The 23,815-nt window shown below is 32.5% G+C and overlaps 2 protein-coding genes across 2 annotated transcripts; both read left to right on the top strand.

Moving 5' to 3' along the window:
• The first annotated feature begins 5,290 nt into the window (after nt 1-5,290).
• On the top strand, nt 5,291-22,075 carry LOC101890892 (uncharacterized). Its single transcript, XM_059118746.1, has 8 exons — nt 5,291-7,180; nt 10,207-10,704; nt 10,764-10,933; nt 11,002-11,183; nt 11,253-11,389; nt 11,465-11,922; nt 14,808-15,287; nt 21,091-22,075. Exons 1-8 carry the CDS (start codon nt 5,566-5,568, stop codon nt 22,015-22,017), a joined length of 4,467 nt encoding a protein of 1,488 aa, XP_058974729.1. The 5' UTR covers nt 5,291-5,565; the 3' UTR covers nt 22,018-22,075.
• Nucleotides 7,985-11,995, top strand: LOC101893817 (adenosine deaminase 2). The gene is made up of 6 exons (XM_005185515.4): nt 7,985-8,141; nt 10,207-10,704; nt 10,764-10,933; nt 11,002-11,183; nt 11,253-11,389; nt 11,465-11,995. The coding sequence occupies exons 1-6, from the start codon at nt 8,039-8,041 to the stop codon at nt 11,926-11,928; spliced, it is 1,554 nt and encodes a 517-aa protein (XP_005185572.2). The 5' UTR covers nt 7,985-8,038; the 3' UTR covers nt 11,929-11,995.
• Nucleotides 22,076-23,815: the final 1,740 nt, after the last annotated feature.

The raw sequence follows: 23,815 nt of genomic DNA on the forward strand, positions 1-23,815 counted from the left end.
GGAATCGCAGATTAGCAAATATTGTCAACGAAATGCATTCAGTTCATTCCTGTTCTCTGAGCGATTACAATTTGCAATATGAAATTCTTTGGACGTAACATTCTCTTTTGTTGTTGTTTGTTACTTGCAAAGTTCTTCACGCCACCAGGAATCCTCGGTAGTGCGCTCTTTTAAAAAGAAAATTTCTCAACGTTTGCCCGGCTCTGAAGCCTTTTCCCATGATCCCCAAAACATGGAGAGAGTTATCCAAGTAGCTGAGGTGAAATTGGAAAAATGCCAAACACCCAGTGGCGATGACTATGATAGACATTGTGTGGGTCGTGCCTTGGGCCGGGTTATGCAGCTTATAAGCACAGTGGAAAATAAACATGCTGATCACTCTAATGGTCGTCAAAACCAATGGGAGGTCTCCTCGGAAATTAAGATGAAAATTTGGAAAACTCTACGAATGGAAAATGATTTGACCAATGTAAAACTCTATAGATACGGTTTTATAAATTTTTAATTTGCAATAAAATATGTAACTGCCAGTAAATATTTGAATCAACAGAATTATCATTTGGATGTCGTTTCTTTGAAAGGAAGATGGTTAGGAAGGGGAAAGAATATAGTTTAATTGAAATGTATTTTGGCTGAAAACACATATTTTCATTATCGATACCACAATCCCTGCCATTTTCCTGTGGCATGATGAGTTTCGGTTTTCTATCTACACCATGTTTAATATTGCAATTATTTCCAAAAATTCTCCACATTGGCACTTAATCTTTTGGCCAATGAGTTTAATTGAAATACGTTTGGATTGTTATATCAGCCTGGAAAACCCCAAAATCGCAGATAAGAAATAAGACACTACTATAAAAGCGAATTAAATTCCATCCAACTCACCTCATTTTGAAATCATTTGCAAAATAATAATGAAATTCATTGCTGTTTTCGTATTATTATTTGTGGTCCAGGTAACATTATTACAAATTTTTTAAGTTTTTTTCCATTCTAACTTGTGGTTTCTATTTGCAGTGCTATGCTCGCTCAATTTATGACGATAGCCTGGATATAGGATTATCTGAGCATCATGTGGTAAATTTTTTATGGAATTTTGGTTTGAAATTTGTTAAAAAAAATGCATACATTTTATTTATAGTCTTGCCGTTGAAAAGGAAAATTTGCAATTGGAACTACATCCTATGGAAAAGTCACACTCCAAACGATCCCCCGGTGATAATATTAAAATTATTATAGTAAAAGCAGCAGAGAAACGAATGCAGATAGCAGATGCACAAGGGTTTAAGGATTTAAAGGTGAAAAAATGAATGCATTTTATTTATAGCCTTCCCTTGCCGTTGAAAAAGAAAATTTTCAATTGGGACTACATTTTATGGAAAAGTCACACTCCAAACGATCCACCGATGATAATATTAAAACTATTATAGTAAAACAGCAGAGAAACAAATGAAGATAACAGATACATAAGGATTTTAGGATTTAAAGGTGAATTTTTAAGTCTGTTTAGGGTTCAGCTTTGGGATATAATGAAACAAATTAAGGCTCTGAGATATATATTTTTTCCATTAAAATCATGTGTATAAAGTCAAGTATTGCAGAATAATTGGTTGTATTTTCGAAATAAAAAAAATAAGAAAAAATCTAATTCTAATCGTCTGAGTAATTTTATGGGAATATTTTTGTTTTTATAAACTCTATTTTGAGATTTTACTTGTTCTTTGTCCCATGGTTAAATTTTAATGTGGAACATTTTCTCTTTTGACATCCCTCCATTAAAATTGAACATTTATAAAAAAATCTCTTTTTGTAAAAGATAAACATTTAAACAAAAAACTCAAAATTTAAACGAAAACACTAAATAGGATGTTGTTATACCATGTCTACGGATTTTTTGTTTAAGCATCCATATTAAAATCATGTGGAGAACATTTTTCTATTGAAATAATTTCACTAAAGTGAGGCATTATCATAGGCTGTAGCACCCATTACGAACTTCAAATGCGAAATTTGAATCGATTCCGCCGAATAATGTTGCTGAAATCATCAAAATACCGAATAACGGGAGCTACCGTTATTTGGGGGCTATACGAAAACGTGAACCGACATCTCCCATTTACGGACTTAACCTACCTACTGGTAAACTATGTATGTATACAAAATTTTAGCCTTATGTACCAATTCGTTCGAAAGATAGCGCGATTACAACAGAGAGACGGACATAACTAGATTTTCTAAGAATTTTACGCCGATCCAGAATATATATAATTTGTAGGGTCTATAATAAATATTTCGAAAAGTTAAAAACGAAATTACAAAGTTAAAAGAGAAACATTATTTACTATTATATATTTAGAAGGGTTTTTTGGTTAAATTTGTACTAATTCCCAATAAATATAAGATTTAGGGCCCAATGCCTAACTTTAGTGAAATTATTTCAACAGAAAAGTGTTCTCCACATGATTTTACTATGGATTGCTTAAACAAAAAATCCGTAGACATGGTATAACCCCATCCTATTTGGTGTTTTTGTTTAAATTTTTATCTATTACAAAAAGAGATTTTTTACAAATGTTCAATTTTAATGGAGCGATGTCAAAAGAGAAAATGTTCCACATTAAAATTTAACCATGGGACAACGAACAAGCAAAATCTTAAAATAGAGTTTATAACAACAAAAATATTCCCATAAAATTACTGAGACGATTAGAATTAGATTTTTTCTTAAATTTGTTTTTTTATTTCGAAAATACAACAAATTATACTACAATACTTGACTTAAGACACTTGATTTTAATGGAAAAATATATATATCAGAGCTTTAATTTGTTACATTATATCCCAAAGCTGAATCCTAGGCAGACTTAAAAATTCACCTTTAAATCCTAAAACCCTTGTGTATCTGTTATCCGCATTTGTTTCTCTGCTGCTTTTACTATAATAATTTTAATATTATCACCGGGGGATCGTTTGGAGTGTGACTTTTCCATAGGATGTAGTTCCAATTGCAAATTTTCCTTTTCAACGGCAAGGGAAGGCTATAAATAAAGTGCATGCATTTTTTCTAACAAATTTCAAACCTAAATTCCATAAAAATTTTACCACATGATGCTCAGATAATCCTACTTCCAGGGTATCGTCATAAATTGAGTGAGCATAGCGCTGCTAATAAAAAACGCAAGTTAGAATGGAAAAAAACTTAAAAAATTTGTACTAATGTTACCTGTGCCACTAATAAGAATACAACTACAGCAATGAATTTCATTATTATTTTGAAAATGATTTCAAAATGAGGTGAGTTGGATGGAAATTAATTCGCTTTTATAGTAGTGTCTTATTTCTTATCGGCGATTTTGGGTTTTTCCAGGCTGATATGACAATCCAAACGTATTTCAATTAAACTCATTGCTCAAAAGTTTAAGTACCAATGTGGCGAATTTTTGTGAAACAATTGCAATATTAAACATGGTTTGATAGAAAATCGAAGCTCATCATGCCACAGGAAAATGGCAGGGATTGTGGTATCGATAACGAAAATATGTATTTTCAGCCAAAATACATTTCAATTAAACTATATGTGATTAAATCCCCACACAGCTTTCCCCTTCCTAACCATGTTCCTTTCAAAGAAACGACATCCAACTGATAATTCTGTTGATTCAAATATTTACTGACAATTACATATTTTATTGCTAATTAAAAAATTTATAAAACCGTATCTATGGAGTTTTACATTGGTCAAATCATTTTCCATTCGTAGAGTTTTCCAAATATCCATCTTAATTTTTCGAGGAGTCCTCCCATTGATTTTGACGACCATGAGAGTGATGAACATTTTTATGGTTATTTTCCACTGCTTGGCCCAAGGCACGACCCACACAATGTCTATCATAGTCATCGCCACTGGGTGTTTGGCATTTTTCCAATTTCTCCTCAGCTACTCTCTATGTTTTGGAGATCATGGAAAAAGGCTTCAGAGCCGGCCAAACATTGAGAAATTTTCTATTTAAAAAGCGCACTACCGAGGATCCCTGGTGGCGCGAAGAACTTTGCAAGTAACAAACAACAACAAAAGAGAATGTTACATTCGAAATTAAAAATTTCTGTACAAAATAAAACCTCACCTTTGACCAGGCATCATCATTTACTTCCATTTCCTCGGAGTTTCTGTAATTATATTCGGCAAAACATTGTAAAAGATTAATAATATTTTTCAAAATAGGATCGAAATCGATTCCAAAATATATTTACCTGGGCCACCCCCAGAAATACCAAAAATGGTCACAGCAAAGAATTTCATATGGCAAATTGTAATCGTTCAGAGAACAGGAATGAACTGAATGCATTTCGTTGACAATTTTTCTTATGGGGAATGTTTTTCAAAATCTAAAAAATGTTTTATTTTTTTTCCACGTGGAATCTAAAACAAACGTTTTCTGATTAAAAAAAAAACATCTTATTTTCTCAGAAATCTTAAGTAATATCAGTAAGAGTGTTTTAAACAACCCTCATATATTTTTCCATACATTTTTATGTTTATTTTATAAAAATATTCGTTCAAGTTGTAATGAGGGCACAATAAGGAGGTAGAACATCTTCGTAAAATTACAGAAATACACCCCTGAGGCTATGCCAGCTTTCTGCCAGATCTATTCAAAATTAGATGCAAAAAGTTGTTCTAATTTATATAATAATTTTCCTTTTTTTAATATTGAATTAAAAAAATATTGGGGTTTCTCCATAAAATTAAATCCAACATAGAGTGACAATGTTGTTTCATCTCAAAATAATGTCCGACAGTCTCAAAATAGTTGCCCGACAACGTTGAAAATATGCATTATTGTTGCATCTAAATTTGAAAAAAAAAAAAATAAAATTATTTTCTTTTTAATTCAAAACAATACGCACACGTTTATAAACTGTGTATTTGTTTTGACAAAATGGGGACATCAAAAGAAAAATATATAGGGGGTAGCTTTGTCTACCTTTTGTTATTGTGCCATGATTGATATGACAAAATAAGTAGTTTTTTATGTTTTCTTATACGACGCTAATCGGAGGTTGTTATGATATTTATTTTTGAACCATTTTTACGAATTTTAATATTATTTTATTCAAAATTTTCTATCCCAAAATTGGTTTGACCAATGACATTTTGCAATTTATAAAAATTTGTTTTATTTATTTGACCAATGACAATAAAGGCAATGACAAACAACTCAAAGAATGCTTAAAAAATAGCATTACGTAATTTCAAGATCACGTTCAACAGAAAATGATAAAAATTGCAGCATATAATCTCTAGCTAGTCTAAATCATAACCTAAAACATAAATTTACAGCAAGTATACTTGCCTAATGTAAGCTAGGCTAGTCTAAATCACACATTGCTTAGTAAACCAGGAATCTATAGTTCATGTCAACAATCGATTATTTTCTTTTTTAGCCGATAGTCAGCCCACTCATCCCTATTGCAGAAGACAAAACGCGCAGAAAATCAAGAATTATTTAATTTATATTCGAGTTTTTTTAAGGATATTTGCCAATCACAAACGAGGGTAGCATGTGTGACACTGCTGCTCACGAGGACATGGATAATTTCATTGAATATGAATACGCCCGGGATGATTGCATAGAAATAGATGAGGACAATCACGACGAACACGTCGATGAGTATGGTGGAATATATATTCATGACGACTATGAAATTGTGGAAGCTCTTGAGGATGAAGATGATGAGCAAATTGGTCATAATGCCATTATTATCAAACCTGAAACAATGGATGCCAATAATGACCACCACGATAGCCTGCTGCTTAAGGCTGAACAGTTGGAGGTGGAACAGTCGTTGGTAACAGGAAATGAAGGCGATGATGATGAATTCGAATATGAAGAACATGTGGAAGAAGGCACAGGGGATGAACATGAGAATGCCAACACAAAAACCCAAGTCGAGACAATAGTACCTGAACACGTTGTGGAAGAAGATGCAGAAGAGTCCAAAGAGGAAATTAAGACAATAACAACGACACAGGAAGACGATAAAGATAAGAACACGGCCCACAAAAGGTATATGCTGTTCGATGAGCTTGTGGCCTGTATTGTGGACTACGATCCGGATGGCACACCAATTGTTGAGTTTTCCCTATCCAATTTAGAGACTGATGAGAAACTACCCGTTGAGTGTGGCATTTGTCCAGAAATAATGGCACGCTCCAAGATTCCCAAACATTTGAAAACCCACTTGGTGCCGGGAACAAATCGCTATCAATGTGTCTATTGTGATGAAACGTACAAAGATTGCAAATATTTGGCAGGTCATGCCCGGCGACACATGGGCATCCGACCATATGTGTGTGAAATTTGTAAATTGTATTTTTCTACAAAACAAGATCTGAGGGTGCACAATCAACGAAGGCATCAAGAAAAAGATCACATTTGTGAGGTGTGTGGGAAAACCTTTGCCCAGAACACCCAATTGAAACGGCATCGAGAGGCGACCCATGAGAAGAAACGGCGTTTTCAATGTGAGCACTGTCCGAAGTCGTATTACAAAAACTTTAGCCTGCAGGAGCATGTGAGGGCCGTACACATGGGCAAGAGACGGATGATAGTTTGTCCATTTTGTGGCATGCAGTGTCGTGATGCCCACAAAATGGCCCGACATCGTAAGCTAATGCATTTACATCAGACCCATTTCGAGTGTCAAATCTGCAATGAGGAATTCACCGACATTAATTATTTCGATGCCCACAAACGTTCAATACAATGCCGTAATAATACCAGACGTAAACTGGAAGAGGAGGCGTTGCTGCAGTCTCAAAATGACCAGCAAGACCAGCAGCAACAAGAATTCGAACAGCAGGAACAACAATTACGGCCTAAAAGTGAAACAATGGAGCAGGCCGGCGAAGAGGATGTTCTTGAAGCCAATGAACAGTATATTAATCAATTCGAGGAAGACGACGAAGTGGACGAGGATGGCCATGACATTGATATGGGCACAATACAAATGATAAGTGAGCAGGACATTAAACATTTAATAAGCAGCCATCATCAGCCACAAGATGCGGAAGAGTTTATACTTAGCCATCATCTGCAACAGCATAGAGACGAGCTTGGAAATCCTGACGATGTAAACGATGATGAGGAGTTAGTGTATGAAATTACAATAGATAGTAATGAATAGAATAAGTAATTAATGAAATCCATAGAAGTTTCTTATAATTTTATTGAAACGAAAAAAAAACTCTTGGGGAAAATATAATTATTATTGTATATTTTAACTGCATTGCGTTTATTTGAATGTTTTTCCTTCCCGTTTTTATTAATTTTTTTTAAACATAAACTCGAAAGTTGAAAACTAGTTCTGCAAAAATAGCATTTTTTAATTACATACAAATATAAGCGTTATAATAACTACTTCTTTATTTAAAATATTGAATAAAATGGAAAAAATTTAAGTTTAAAGCTATGGGTTTTACTGGGCAAATGCTTAAATAGGCCTATTTATGGAAAATGACGTAAAGAATCGTTCATCACATTCTAAGTAGTGGAAGCATGGGGATTGCTTTAAGTGGCTGCTTTACCATTTGCGCCTAAAAGTATGCTAAGCTTTTCTTAAAACTGCCTGCTTCATACGACTCGTTACTTTTTGTTCACACTACTACATACTACAACTTCGCTTGAGGTCTGCTAAATATCTTAGGGAATTTCTTACCAAAAACCTACAGGAAATTATGGAGACAATATTTATCTAATCGAATTGAAACATATTTAATCCAAATGGTTAATTGAAAGTTATTTAATTAATTAAACAACAACCAAAAACATATTTTATTTATTGTTTAATTAATCTCTAATAACAAAATGGATTAAAACAAGCAACAACAAATATTTATCTGTACGTATGTCGTGGGCCAAGTTAAAGTTTTTTTTTCTCATATGCCAAATAAATGATATTCGTTTTGGATCTTAGTATATAAGTATAGACGTTTCTTTCGATTAGTTGTGAGTTGTTTGTGAACGGTGTGAAGATGGTGTTTCAAACTAAACGAAAATTTCTCTTATTTTTTTGCCATATAATGGCCATAACTATATGCACGGAATCGGCAATTATAAAGCAGAATTCGAATTCATGTAAGTGAAGAATAAAATGGAAATTGTGTGGATCGCTCAAAAAGAAATTTTTAGGACATCTTGAAAGAGAAAAAGAAAAAAATATAAAATCCATAAGTTGAAAAAAAAACCAAAGTGTTTGAAAAGTAAATAGAAAGCAGATTTTTTTTATTGAAACACAAGTTTCAAAATAAAATAAAACAACATGAATCTCATAAAAAATCACGACTATTAAATGAAAATTCTACAATAATTCGCAAAATAATAATCCATCAAAATACACGGTTTAAAAAAAAAATTGTTAAAGAATTTGTGCTCCAAAAAATCCTAACTCTTTACAAAAAATGTTTTCTACTAACAAAGCCTATTTTGATTAAGAATATATATTTTCAAAATGTTTTAAAAAAATATTTAAAATTCACGTTTAAAAAATACAAAAAAAAAAAATACGATATAATAAAATTATATTTTTAATTCGTGAAAGCAAATGAAAATGAAGATAGTTTCGAAACAACCGGTGATTTTTTTATCCTACACTATAGTATGGAGGGTATATTAAGTTTGACATTCCGTTTGTAACACCTCGAAATATACATTTAAGACCCCACAATGTATATATATTTTTGATCAGCATAAAATTCTATGTCGATTAAGCGTGTCTGTCCGTCTATCCGTGTGTGGAAATCACTCTAGCTTCCGAACAAAATGAAGTAGATTTATAAAATATTACACATCTGAGTATTATTTCTGTAGGACTTTTGGTATTGAAAGTAGGTGATGTAGGTTCACATTTTGGTATAGCTCCCATATAATGGTACCTTCATTGGTGATTTTAACGACATTATTCACCGGAATTGTTTCAAATTTGGTATTTGAAGTTCGTAATGGGTATTACAGCCTATGACAGAAAATTGTCTGTGCAGGTCCATGTCTTGGTATAGTCCCAATATAACGGTACATCCCTATATTCGGAATTTTGATGATTTTAACGACATTATTTACCGGAATTGTTTCAAATTTGGTATTCGAAGTTCGTAATGGGTATTACAGCCTATGACAGAAAATTGTCTGTGCAGGTCCATGTCTTGGTATAGCCCCAATACAACGGTACCTCCCTATATTCGGAATTTTGATGATTTTAACGACATTATTTACCGGAATTGTTTCAAATTTGGTATTTAAAGTTTGTAATGGATGCTACAGCCTATGACAGAAAATTGTCTGTGCAGGTCCACGTCTTCGTATAGCCCCCATATAACCGTACCTCCCGATATTCGGTATTTTGGTGATTTAAGCGACATTATTCACCGGAAATGTTTCAGATTTGGTATTTGAAGTTGGTAATGGGTACTACAACCTATGACAGAAAATTGTCTGTGCAGGTCCACGTCTTCATATGACTCCCATATAATCGTACCTGCCAATATTCGGTATTTTAATGATTTTAACGATATTATTCACCGGAATTATTTCAAATTTGGTATATGAAGTTCGTAACGGATGCTACAGCCTATGACAGAAAATTGTCTGTGCATATCCGTTTCCACTTTCGCATTTAAATAATGTAATGGCTTATGACAAAAGTTACCTATGCAGGTCCTAGTCGTCGTATAGACCCTAATATAACAGCTACATTCGGTATTTTTTAAGATTTTAACAGAATTTTTAACGGATATTACTTTTTTTTGAAAATTGCCAAAATGGCGGAGAGTATTTGAAGATCAGCCTGGCTGAACTTAGAGCTTTTTCACTTGTTGATTTAAAAAAATCACAAATTTAACGTTTGCAATTATGTTTTTCGTTATTACGATATTTGAAAAATTATCTTCAAAAATCCACAAATTTTGAAACATTATTTGAAAAAATTCGCCATTTCTGAACATTAGTTCCGAAAAAACACAAGTTTTGAAGGAAGGTGTTAAATAAATGGGGTTTTTATGAAATTATTTAAAATAATTTAAAAATTAAAAAAAAAATAAATTAAAAAAATCTATTATTTTTCGTAAATTATTGACTTAGGATTTTTATTAGATTTTTTTTAAATTTAATTTAATAAATTTACTTTTCGATCTGAACAATTTTCCAGCCTATATGACTGCCCGTGATGCCATCATCCATGCCGAGGATCTACTCAGTATAGGCGGTCATTTGATTTTAAATGAACGTGAAAATCAAGTCGACGAAATTTTTCTCCGCTACAAATATGATGAATTGGCTAGGGGTTTTCAGGATGCCGATCAGAATGTGGGCGCTATGCATTTCTTCAAAGCCAAACCCATGATTGAACAGAGTAAAGTCTTTCAGTTTTTGCAACAAATGCCCAAGGGGGCATTATTGCATGCTCACACATCGGCAACAGTCTCCTCGAAATGGGTGGTGGAAAATATATTCCAAATGCCAGGACTCTTGAGATGTGTACGATCGGATGGTGTTAGTATATTGAGTTTCCGTCGTATGCCCGAAAAGCATAACTGTACGAGCGATTATGTGTTGGTGAGTGATGAAAGAAATCGGGCAGATTCCGCCGAAGGATATGACCAATCATTGGAGGGTCTTATCAATTTGTATACACCCATGCCAGAGTGTAAGTTAAGTGAAACATTGTGTAAAACTAACCTCAATTTTGTCCATTGTCCATTCCAGTGGAATATCCAACCATAACTCGTGTCTGGACCCGATTCCAGAACATGTTCAGTACCATGTCCGATGTTTTGCTATATTTGCCCGCCTACCGGGCATATCACTGGCAAATGTTGCAGGAAATGTACGACGACAATATTATGTATTCCGAAGTTCGCATGAATATGTACGAGGTGGGTGTTCCTTGATCTCGTTATCTCTATTTTCGTATTTTAATATGTTGTTGTTGTTTTTTTTTAAGTTGTACGATGCCAATAACAACACCTTTACGGGGGAACGTTGTCTGCTAGAACTCATGCATCTGGTGGCTCAATTCAGACAACAACATCCAGATTTCTTGGGTATTAAAATAATCATTTCGCCCAGTCGTAATACCGCTCCTGAGGGAATACAGCAACGTTTCGATAACTTTAAAATGTATCAGTAAGTAGTGGATAAGGAAACTGAAATATTTACATTTTTTTTTTCTAAATTGATATTCCCCTTCACCAGTTCCCTGTATCCCAAGACATTGATTGGCTTTGATTTGGTGGGTCAAGAAGATACGGGAAGGCCTTTGATTGAATTTGTCAGCATTCTAAATCAGCAACCCGAAACGGCTAAATTCTTTTTCCATGCTGGCGAGACAAGTGAGATATTAGAAATTTAGACAAATTAAAAAAATATCCCTCCACTCTCTCCCGCTCTCTCTTGCTTTGTTATAGATTGGTTTGGTTCCCCAATCGATTACAATATCCTCGATGCCCTGCTCTTGAACACCACACGTATTGGCCATGGCTATGCCTTGATAAAACATCCCATGTTATGGAACGAGGTGAAGGCCCGTGACATAGCCATTGAAGTTAATCCGTTATCCAATCAAATATTGCATTTGGTATGGGATCTACGTAACCACCCCGGCGCTTTATTCATTGCCCAGGACATACCCATGGTGATATGCAATGATGATCCTGGTTTCTGGAATGCCAAGGGTTTGAGTTATGATTTCTATTATGCCATTATGAGTATGGCGCCAAACAATGCCGGCCTCAAGACTCTCAAGCAATTGGTATGGAATTCTTTGAAATATTCAACATTTGATGAGTGTGAACGGAAGAATGCCTACGAGTTGTTGCAAACAAAATGGGATCAGTTTATTGATAATGTGCTTAACGGCATTGTGGTTTGATTTGTTCTATTTCAAAATAACTTTTTAATAAACAAAAATTATTAAATCGTTTGCAGAAAAAAACGAATTGAAAGGGTTTTTTTCATTACGCATTGGGGATTCACAAGCTCGTTGGTACAAGTAATACAAGTCTTGTATTATGGCTTTCTCTCAAAATTCAAGATTTTAAATTAAAATATCAATAACAACCATTTGTCAATTATCGACCTATGTATCCCTATTAATAAAGGTTTAACTAAGACTTAAGTAAAGGCAGATACATAAAAAGGTTTTTTATTGGCTTAAGTCATCGGCTGACTGGATGCATGTTATGATCCTCAACCCGTCCTATATCTAGTCCATTATTGGGCGAACAGGAATTTAATTTTTAATTCCCCTTGACAAAGGAGTAAAACTGGTTTTCACTGTTGGAAACAACACAATCACACACACAATCAATGTCTATGAAAATTTTAAATATAAAATCTTGGACGAAAAAATATGCTATGTTATGTCCTTGATTTCTTTAGAGGGCCTTTAATTTCCCAATCAAATAATATGATGCGGCTCCATCCTAAATGAGCTCCCTTAAAGGTAAGAATGCATAAAAAGGTTTTTTGTTTTCTGACTGGCTTTTTGGTACAGGGAAGCTATAGGTGCGTCTGATTACCCTAGAATATATAACAACAAATATATTTCCGAACACAAAAGTTCTGCAAAGAGAGCAGTTCGCGAGAGACATTTTGACATTTCTTTCATAATTAAATAAATTAAAAATTTAATAAAATAAATAAGTTATTGCCTAAAATTTGTAAACAGTTTTGCATCGGACACAGTACAACTGATGTTATTGTATAAACTTTACTGAGTAAAATTTTCTAGTAAAGCAAACTCTTAGCGAACCAACTGTCAAAATTTCTATTTATACTCGCTCTCTGGCCTTTTGGGATTTTTGAACAACATTTTTTGTACAAAATATTGTTTCGTAAAACTATAGAAAAACAGCCCTTAAGATAGGAATACATATAGCGTTTATTTGGATGGCTTAAGTCATAGGCTGGCTTATTCGGAAATGAACAAAGGAGCCTATGGCCAAAATCGAACTAAGTCAACCTAAAACCCCTTTGTTCATCTACGAAGAATATAAGCGCTTTATGTGTTTCCACCCTTAAGGTGAGAATATATACTACTCTCTTTTGACAGGCTTAAGCCATTGGCTGACTTCTTTGTAGAGGAACAAAGGAGTTTTAGGTTGACTTAGTTCGATTTTGGCTCACCTCTCCTTTGTTCTTTTCCGAAGAAGTCAGCTAAAAAACCTTTTTTTGTATTCTCAACTTTAGGCTATTCCATGGTACAATAAGGAGTATAACAGCTTTGTAAAACTATAGAAATACAGCCCTGAGGCTGTGTCCGCTTCCTGTCAAATTTGGATGCCACAAGTTGTTTTCATATTTTTCCTAATTTTTAAAATCAGATAAACAGCGGGAAAATGAATGAAATGCCTGATTTTTTTTTTTCAAAAATATGATCTAAGCAGTTCTATCTTTCAATTTCATGGCAAAACTGGAGAATAGCTTTAAAGCGCGTCTCGCAATTTACGTGTCTTTCAATCATTTATTTTGAAAATATTTTGTTTTTATTTTTCAAAACAATTAAAACATACACAAAACTGGCAGAAGTCGGGCACACTCAGAAAAAAAATTGTAATCAGCTGGTAGCTCTACCGTACCTTTTTATTGTACCATGGGCTATTCCACTTTTCTGCCAGAATTTTTCAAAACAATATGCAACAAGTTGTTTTCGTTTATTTCATATCTTTCTCATTTTTAAAATATCATTAAATTATCATAAGATTTTTTGATATCTTGAGGGGAAAATCGGTTATCGATGTATAAATTTTTACTTTCTTGCAGTTCTTGAACAGACCAAAGTCTTTTAATTAATTTTTATTTTTCCGACAAATAAAGGTAATTCCTAATCAAATTTCGAACTACGTATCCCTATAAACAAAATAAAAAATGACAGTTTAACCAAATCTTAAGGTTAGAATACATAAAACGTTTTTTTGACTGGCTTATGTCAAAGGCTGGCATTTTCGTAAAAGAACAAAGAAGCTTTAGGTTGATTTAGTTCAATTTCGGCCATTGATTTGCACCTGTTAACCCTACGCTACTTTGTTCTTTTATAAAAAAGCCATGGTAAAATACAAGTAGTCGTATCGACACAGCTGCTGGGACAATGAACTGTCAAACCGATTTGATTATAAAAATTTGTAAAAATTATTTAAAAAAATATATAACATTACAACCTACGATTTGCGTCATATAAGAAAACATATAAAAATCTACTTATTTTTGACAAAACACTTTAAAAATTGTGACATATGACTAAATCCAGTCAAAAAAAGCGTTTTATGTATTCTCACCTTTAAGCCACGTATAAATCAAATCTCTTCACTGTGATAATTGACATATCATTATCTATTACTATCGATGATTAAGATCTCCGAGAGATGAGCAAACTGTAAACTAGTGTTCATATTAAAATTTCACCAGACACGTTTAATTTAAATGAGCCCAAAAAGGTTTCTTAACTCAGTTTCGATACCACGACATAAAGCACTGATAAGGAACCACGGTATGAAATTTTCTTATCGATAGACCAAAAAAATATACCCATATGGACACTTTCAAACTATTTTGTACCAAACATGCCCACATACAAATACAAATTATCTTATCGAAGTTCAATTGCAAAAAGAAGCTAAATGACCGAAACACACAAAAGAGGGTTAGTAATTAGAAAATACGCGAGTTGGGAAGTATATAAATTGCAAAGTTTCCAATACGTATAAAATTACTATTTGCTTAGAAAAGTTTTAAAAACCAATTATTTTTTCAAAAATGGCCAATATGGAACATTTGTTTACAAATATCCTTTTGGATTTTATAAATGAACATGAGATAATCGGTTATGATATTATTTCGGAATTAAATCGTTTCGATCGTTTCATACAGGGCCGGAAAACTAACGTCGAACAAATTGTCACTGAACCGGATATAAAAATTGAATATATGGAGGAATCGAATGTTGATGGTATTTTATTGGATTATGCCGATTATTCGTGGAATGATTGTGATCAACCGATATATACGTGTAAACTGTGTTCACAAAATCCGGAAGAAGAACAACAACAGTTCACACATTTGGATGGATTTCTCGGCCATCTGAGAGACTGTCATGTTGGCAAAATAATCGAAGAACAAAAACAATACTATTTCGATAAAGAATGTGAAAAGTTGTGGGTTACCGAATTGGAGAGAATAAAAAAGTTTAAATATCAACATCACAGCGAAGAGTTTATGAAGGAAATCGATGAGGTATGTCGGTAATCTTTATAAAAAATCATGACTAAAAACAAAAGGTCTTATGCCATGTTTACGTTAGAACTTTTTGTAGAGTTAACCTTCTTAGAGAGGATTTATTTGAAGTAAAAGTAATGGATATGACAATTTAAATCCAAATCCAGTGGGTTAACCCTCATATATATAAACGTACTATTATGTTACATTGATTAAATTTGACAAACATTGTAATGATTCAAAGATTTGGAATCTATACCTAATAGCAAATAGTACGTCAAACTCCATTTTTATTATTTATTTATTTTTTATATCAGCACCTATATGACAACTATAGCAATCTATAAATGATAAGGTGTTGAGGTGTTATTAGGTGTGTTTGTTGACTCAAGATTTTTTGGGAATTTGTAGAAGGTTTTGTTTCTTATGCAAGTTCAGTAAAGGTAGAGCGTAATAATTCAGGGTGGAAGCGCACATTTGACTGGCTTCTTCGTAGATAAACAAAGGAGTTTTAGGTTGACTTAGTTCGATTTTGGCCCTAGGCTCCTTTGTTCATTTCCGAAAAAGAAAACGCATATTTGACTGGCTTAAGTCATCGGCTGGCTTCTTCGAAGATGGACAAAGGAGTTTTAGGTTGGCTTAGTTCGATTTTGAGCCTAGAACTAAGTCAACCTTAAACTCCTTTGTTCCTCAACGAAAAAGCCATCCTATGACATAAGTCAGTCAACTAAGCGTTTTATGTATTCTCACCTAAATAGTTCCAGCGGCTTGTGTGTATTTTCTATACACAGACTCTAAAGGTGGGAGTACATAAAGCGCTTATTTTGCCGGCTTAAGTCATTGGCTGGCTTTTTCGCAGAGGAACAAAAGAGTTGTAGGTTGACTTATTTCGATTTTGACCCTAGACTCCTTTGTTCATTTCCGAAGAAGCCAGCCGATAACTTAAACCGGCCAAATAAGCATTTTATGTATTCCCACCTTAAAGATTTATTTAGATATCATGATAGAGTCAAATGTAACACACACATGAATGTTCAGTAATGATCTTGATACAAAAGAAACGTCTTTTAAAACTTAAATAAAAGGCTTTTTTGACCGGATTAAGTCGTCTGCTAGCTTTTTCGTAAGAGAACAATAGGGCGTAGGATTAAAAAGAATAAATTAAGGGCTGATATTGAACTAAGTCAACATAAAGCTCTTTTGGTCTTTTACGAAGAAGCCGGCCGATGACTTAAGCCAGTTAAAATGCGTTTTATGTATTCTCACCTTTAATGTATTTATAGCATAAGTAGATTATTGCAGGGCTGCAAAGCGGTTATGAAACAAACCATAATTTCTTTGAATGAAACGAACCGTAAACCAAACCATTGTCTAAAAAACTGTTGAACCCATGGTACAATAAAAAGGTAAAGTAAAGCTACCATCTGATTAAAATATTTTCTAAGTGTGCCCGACTTCTGTCAATTTTGTGTATGTATTTATTGTTTTGAAAAACGAAAACAAAATATTTTTAAAACCAATGATTGGAGAACACGTACATTGCGGCTCGCACATTAATGCTATTAACCAGTTTAGCCATGAAATTTAAAGATTGAACAGTTTGGATGATATTTTTGAGAAATCCAGGCGATTTCATACATTTTTCGCGCTATTTAACTCATTTTAAAAACGAGGACAAATATGAAAGAAAATGAAAACAACTTGTTGCATATAATTTTAAATGAGTCTGACAGGAAGCGGGCGTAGCCTCAGGGCTGTATTTATGTAGTTCTACGAAGCTGTTCTACCTCCTTATTGCACCATGGTTGAACCGAACCAAAAACCGTATCGATTTAATGGTTCGGTTCAAATAGTTGTATCTCTAAAATTGTAATGTAAATAACGCTATTTTTTATCAGTTCCTTATAAAATATAGTTTAAATCATATAATTAAATACATTTTTACTATAAATATGTTAAAAATAGATAAAATAAATGCCAATCAGCTGTTGTTTGTTTATGTAAACATATACACATGGCCAGCTGACTACCAAATTTAATGTCAAAATGCATTATTAGGTTCGTCCGTTTACTTTCCCAGTAACATTTGCTCAATAAGAAGTAACTGAGAAAAAATACGATTTCTTTTCTATCGAGAGAAAAAAAATCAAAAAGTAAACGAACAGCATCTTGCAAAACATTTGTAAGATAATAGCTGATTCAACAAAACAACTTCAGCGCAAATTAGCAAATATATTTTGATGCAGTTTATTATTTTACATTTTCATTACAAAAAAATGAACAAGATAGCACCCCAGCCGCTCTTAACTTATTTATTTTTCATCTTTACCTACGTTTTATTTCCCATTTTTTGTTAATAAGTACATTAGCTTCTTTCTTCAAAAAAAAAAAAAAAAATAGATTAGTTAAATTTGTTTGTTTGTTTTTTACAAAACAACTGATTATTGAACAGCTGATGTTACTAGATAATTCATACTGGTTAAATTTTCCCAATAAGAATTTGCAAACTCTCAGCAACTCAAATGTCAAAATGTCTCTCTCATTTCGATCTTACTTAGTGGAATTTTGGGTAAACGATTTCGTAAAACATGCTGTTTAGGTTTTTATTTATTTTTTTTATTTATACGTCAAATAAATTTGATAAAATGTAACGAAAATCCCACATGTGTCTACTTTGTTGGTTCCGCGCCGAGGTAATCGCAGATGATTTATTGATATTGACAAAATTTAATTGTTAATTCAATTTTTCGGTAATATTTTACAATAACTAATCTAAATGAGTCTCACAGAGTCACAATATTTAATAGATGTGGGTTTATTTAGATATTAGGGAAAAGAAAAAGAAGAAAAATGGCTGAGCTAGTAATGGAAATCGTTTCTCAAATTATGTAGGACTTGCCAAGATTTCCAATTAAAAAATTAACAAACATTGTTTTTACAAAAACAATTGTTAACAATCATGGTAAAATTTAGAAGGTAGAATCATTTCCAATAAGCATTCCCATCCCTGCATTTTCTGTAACTTACCTTGTCAAATTTCACTGCCTAAAAACAGGTTCCCATCTCTGATTTGTGTGTATACAATGGATTTCTAAAGATTGCATGACTTTACCTTCTTAATTCTACCATGTTAATTGATTAATCACATGATTAAGCCATGGTAGAATTAGGAAGGTAAAGTCATGCAATCATATGTTTACAATTTTTTCAAAATTATTATTTTTGACTAAATTCTTCGGAAAAGTACAAAGGAGCGTAGGGCCAAAATCGAACTACGTCAACCTAAAACTCCTTTGTTCCTCTATGAAGATGCCAGCCGATGACTTAAGCCAGTCAAAAAAAAAACATCACCTCACCTCAAGAGCTAGCATTTCACCCCTCAATTATTTGTATAATTTATAACAAAGGCATACATGTTTAAAATACCATCTGCTACAACTGTTATTATTTAAAAATAACATCAATGCCAAGCATTCAAACGATACGTTCTTCCAAAGGCTATTCAAGTAATAATCTTTGTATTGTCTTAATCTATACAACAATGAACTCAACCACTTAACTATAGCAGAATAACCACTGGACCCCCGAGAACCTTTCAATCGAGTTTTAAAAATAATATACATACCTTTTTTCTGGTATTTTTGAGGTAGTTATGTTATCAATATTGCTATGCACTTGTAGGGTGTTTAAAGTAAACATATTTTTTTGTCAACATTGAGTATTATCACAATGAAATGCTTCTAAATTAAGCTATCAGAGATTTGTTTGTGCTAAGTCATCCAAAAAATTTCTTTATTTTGTTACTTCCAATGTGAAATTTATTTATTCGTAATGACCTTCCAAAGGCCGTTGGTGTTATTTAAAATTAGAATTATTTAATAATATTATCGATTTGCTATCAGCATAATGAAGTAATTTGTGATATATTTTAATATTATTAACTGTGATGTTAATTTAGAATTGCATCAAGAGGAAAGTATTATTCATGGTACAATTATAATGGAATTAGTTTTTGTCAAAATTACCCCTATGATAAATATCTCATTGTTAAAATGTATATTTATAAATTTATCAGAGATGAGAACTATTTAATAGGGTAATAATACATAAGTGGCCTGTTCCCTGCAAGAATGTAAATGATTTTACAACGATAACCGATTTTCCCTTTATGATATCGAAAAAAGAAAAAAAATCAAAACTAGTAGAATTCTGCAGGTTCTGGAACAGAACAAAGGTTTACAGCAAATGCAGAGATGGATATGCTTATTTGAAATGTATTATTAATCTTTACCTGTTTGCAAATGTATAATTATTTTACCACTTTCTTTGTCACACAACAAAGTAATGTATTGTGAATGAATGACACTCATTTAAACTGTTTGCGACTTTTTGTTAACAATCAAATGTGAATGATGACAAAGAGGAAGAGAGACTGCTACTCAGCTTATAACAAGAATTATAAGTTCATATTAATTAAACCCCTATTTAAATAAAACGCTATTTGACAAATATAATAAAAATAAATAAATAACCTATAAAAATTAACTTAAATTTATAACAAAACCAAAACAAAAAATGGTTATGCTGCAAAAACATAGATCTCCGAATAACATAGTTGTGTAATCCTGACAATCAATGTTGACTTATTGTCAACTGTATAAAAACACCCACCACGCAGACGTTGTTAAAAAATGAATAAATAGTTTTTCCCAAATTTCTCCATTTAAATGATTTTACATAATATCAATTTATGAACGCATTCTTCTTCATTAAGTCACACAAACGTTATGTACATCGAATGATTAACATACAGCAAATGCAGATGGATATGATGAAATGGATTATTAATTTTTATTTGTTTGAAAATTTAAAAGTAGTTATTTACCACTTTCTTTGCCACACAACAAAGTAATGTATTGTGAATGAATAACACTCATTTAAACTATTTGCGACTTTTTGTTATCAATCAAATGTGAATGATGATAAAGAGGAAGAGAGACTTCTTCACAGCTTATAACAAGAATTAGAAGTTCATATTAATTGAAACCCTATTTAAAAAAACGCTATTTGACAAATATAATAAAAATAAATAAATAAACCATAAAAATGAACTTAAATTTATAACAAAATCAAAACAATAAATGATTATGCTGCAAAAACATAAATCATAGATAACTGTGTAATCCTGACAATCAATTTTGAATGGTTAACTGTATGAAAACACATCACGCAGATGTTTTTAAAATATGAATAGTTTTTGCCAAATTTCTGCATTTAAATCATTTTACAAAATAGAAATTCATAAACGCATTCTTCTTCTTCATTAAGTCAAACAAGCGTTATGTACATCGAATGATTAACATAAATAAAAATGTTAACTGTTACAATGTGTCTTGGGAGCGAAATGAAATGCAAGTTAAGAGAGAGAGCGACTTCCTCATTCTTTCACTGAAATGCTCCAAATTAATCATAGGAAATATTATATAGCTCAATTAACTATTCAATTTCAATTAACGATTAACCCTTTCTAACAAACAAAAAGCAAGTGACTTCTCATAATTTTATCGAGCACATACATTTGTTGCCCAATATAGGCATAAAACCATAAAAAGTTAAAAAAATCTCTTTTTCTATAAAGTATTTGAAGATGGGGACAGGTGTTTTCACTAATTCGTCAGCTATTACTTTATGAATTAGGGAAAACACCTGTCACCATCTTCAAATACTTTATAGAAAAAGGGATTTTTTTAACTTTTTATAGTTTTATGCCTATATTGGGTATTTCAAATTATTCATTAATGTATTTCTACCTTATTTTCAGATATTGGGAAATGAAGAAAACGATATGTTACGAAACGCAAGTTCCTTTGAAGTCCAAGATAATACAAATTTCAATAATTCCGCTGTAATGGACTATCTAACACCACCAACTTCCATTTGTGGTTCCCAGTCTCCAGCAAATTCACATTTATCCGAAAGTTCACAAACACCAAGCTCACCAGCTACCAATGCACACAACACCAACAACTCCATGGACAAAAAATCTGTTAAAAAGAAAAAGAAACGTACATCCGGCCAATGTGATGTCTGCAATCGGACATTTAATGATTTGTATAATCTAAGGATCCACAAAATGATACACAGTGGCGAAAAGCCTTTCCAGTGCGACGAGTGTGGCAAACGTTTTCGCCAATATAATAAACTGAAAATACATCGCATCACGCACACGGACCTCAAGCCATACGTCTGTGATATATGCAACAAAGGTTTTCGTTTTCGCAATTACCTATCGGTACACAAACGTTTACATTCCGGTGAAAATCCCTATAAATGTAAATTTTGTAACGAGTTCTTTCATTCGCTGCACTCTCGCCGTCTGCACACAAAGCTGGTGCATTGTGAAGCGAAAACATTTACCTGCCCCATATGCAGCAAAGTTCTAACGGCCCAGTGTTATCTTACGGCGCACATAAAGCGTCACACCAATCAACGTGATTACAAATGTGAGACATGTGGCAAATGTTTCTTTAGTCAGTCGCAGCTTAAAGATCATCAGCTCGTGCATACAAATCTCAAGCCATACCAATGTGATACATGTTCGGCAAGATTTCAACGCAAATCAAATTATACACAGCATTTGAAAATCCATACGGGAGAAAAGACTTATGTCTGTCACATTTGCATGAAATCCTTTGCCCAAAATGCTGGTCTATATGGTCATATGAAATCGCATGCCAAAGCGAATTGAAGGGGATTGAGCAGAGTTTGTTTTTAAGAATTGAAAAGGAAGACTTGATAAATTTAGGGAAATCTAGTTTTAAGTTGGAAGTTTTTTTAAGAAGAATATAGGAGGTTGTAAAGTAAATAAAAAAAATAATAAAATTAATTTGTAATGGATATTTTGCGTTTTGTATCAATTTCTGAAAATTCTTTGGTTTGCTCACCTATGGTGAAATATTGGATAGTATACAGGGTGAATTTTAAAAACGTTATAATTTTTTTTTTCTTTTTTCAATTTTATTATACTTTTGAATGAAGGCAAAAAAAAATTCGCAAATAGCATTAAATTTAAGAAAATGTTTAGCGATGTTACGAGACACAAAAGATTTATTCACATTCAAATGCTGGAGTTCTCTAACGATAGCCATTTGTGGTTTTCCAGCCAAATATAAAGAAATCACACTTGAACTCCATCACGAATAACTTTTTTCTGGACAATTCTCGCCAAAATGCTTTTGTACGCTTTTAAACAATATTATGAGCTGTCACTGGAATAACTTTAACAGCTGTCGGACGAGTGGCTTTGAAATTACAGCAGTCTGGAGTTGGTAGCAGTCTTTTTTTTCAAAAAAAAAAAAAATTCAAAAATTTCAATTTGAAAGCACAAGAAGAAATAAACAAACAATAGAAAACTTGCGATTGAATGCCTATGAATGAGAAGAAGAAGAGTTGCAAGTGATTGCAAGAAGAATAGGTGTGTTTGGTTACTTTTCCTGCAGGAATTGTCCAGCAACATCTTTCTGAGAGAGTAAGGTAGTTTTATTCTCTTTTGCAAGGAAATTTCGAAAAATAAACAGACGGTATTCCTGCAGAAGCTTGCAACTAATCAGCTGATTTGTCAAAACAAACCAATTTGTCCCCCATTAAAAGAATTAAAAGAAAGGAAGGCCCACCAATTTTACAAGTTTTATAAATAAAAAGGAAATTAGCAATAAAATAAAAATATGAGCAATAAAAGGAAGATAGATTTGATCTTTATCCGCGGAATCCTTTAAACCTGTTGCTAATGGCATTTGTCTAAAAATGTTGTAAATAGTCTTTTATTTTCTTATTACATATTAATATTTATATTTTTCAAATTTGTAAAGTTGTTCTCCAAAAACAATTAATCTTGCTAATTCCAAAACAATATTTTCAAATTAAAATCACAAAAAGAAGTAAATAAACAATAGAAAACATCTGATTGAATGTCGATGAATGAGAAGAAGAAGAGTTGCAAGAGATTGCAAGAAGAAATTTGTCCAGCAAGAATTTGCAAACTCTCACTGAAAGAAATGTCAAAACCGCCCTCGTTTGCAGAAATTTCGGGTTAACAGACGACTTCCAGTATCAATTGTTATATATTTTAGGGTAACCAGACACATCTATTATTGTAACCACGCCAAAAAAAAAAGTCCACCAATTGCAGCTAAAACCTTTAGCCAAAATATAGTGTGATTCCAGACTTTTCTTAACGATGGCTTTTAATGAAATTTCATGACGATTATTTCCCCCTCCCCTCTCGAAAAATTTTCCATTAATGTCAATCAATGGCAAAAAAATACTGACTTAAATAGAAAACATAACCTTGGATTATTACCAAAAATTCTAAAAAAAACACATTAGCCTACAAAAAAAATATTGAATTCTGATTGTTTTGTTTTTCTTGTAGATACATATGTTTATTGACTTTTATATTAAATATAATTAAGTTCTTTGCATGATATATATGTAAATATTTTTTTTTTCTTTTTTAAAACATGTTATCGATTTCTTTCTTTTTTTAT

This window comes from Musca domestica, unplaced genomic scaffold (assembly GCF_030504385.1).
Source record: "Musca domestica strain aabys unplaced genomic scaffold, Musca_domestica.polishedcontigs.V.1.1 13, whole genome shotgun sequence".
Lineage (NCBI taxonomy): Eukaryota > Metazoa > Arthropoda > Insecta > Diptera > Muscidae > Musca > Musca domestica.

Excerpts from the sequence above, each read along its gene's own strand:
- LOC101893817 (XM_005185515.4), top strand. The coding sequence starts at position 8,039 with ATGGTGTTTCAAACTAAACGAAAATTTCTCTTATTTTTTTGCCATATA. Across the intron at positions 11,184-11,252 it reads GATAACTTTAAAATGTATCA|TTCCCTGTATCCCAAGACAT; the intron begins GTAAGTAGTGGA and ends CCCCTTCACCAG. Across the intron at positions 11,390-11,464 it reads TTTCCATGCTGGCGAGACAA|ATTGGTTTGGTTCCCCAATC; the intron begins GTGAGATATTAG and ends GCTTTGTTATAG.
- LOC101890892 (XM_059118746.1), top strand. The coding sequence starts at position 5,566 with ATGTGTGACACTGCTGCTCACGAGGACATGGATAATTTCATTGAATAT. Across the intron at positions 10,934-11,001 it reads TTCGCATGAATATGTACGAG|TTGTACGATGCCAATAACAA; the intron begins GTGGGTGTTCCT and ends TTTTTTTTTAAG. Across the intron at positions 11,184-11,252 it reads GATAACTTTAAAATGTATCA|TTCCCTGTATCCCAAGACAT; the intron begins GTAAGTAGTGGA and ends CCCCTTCACCAG.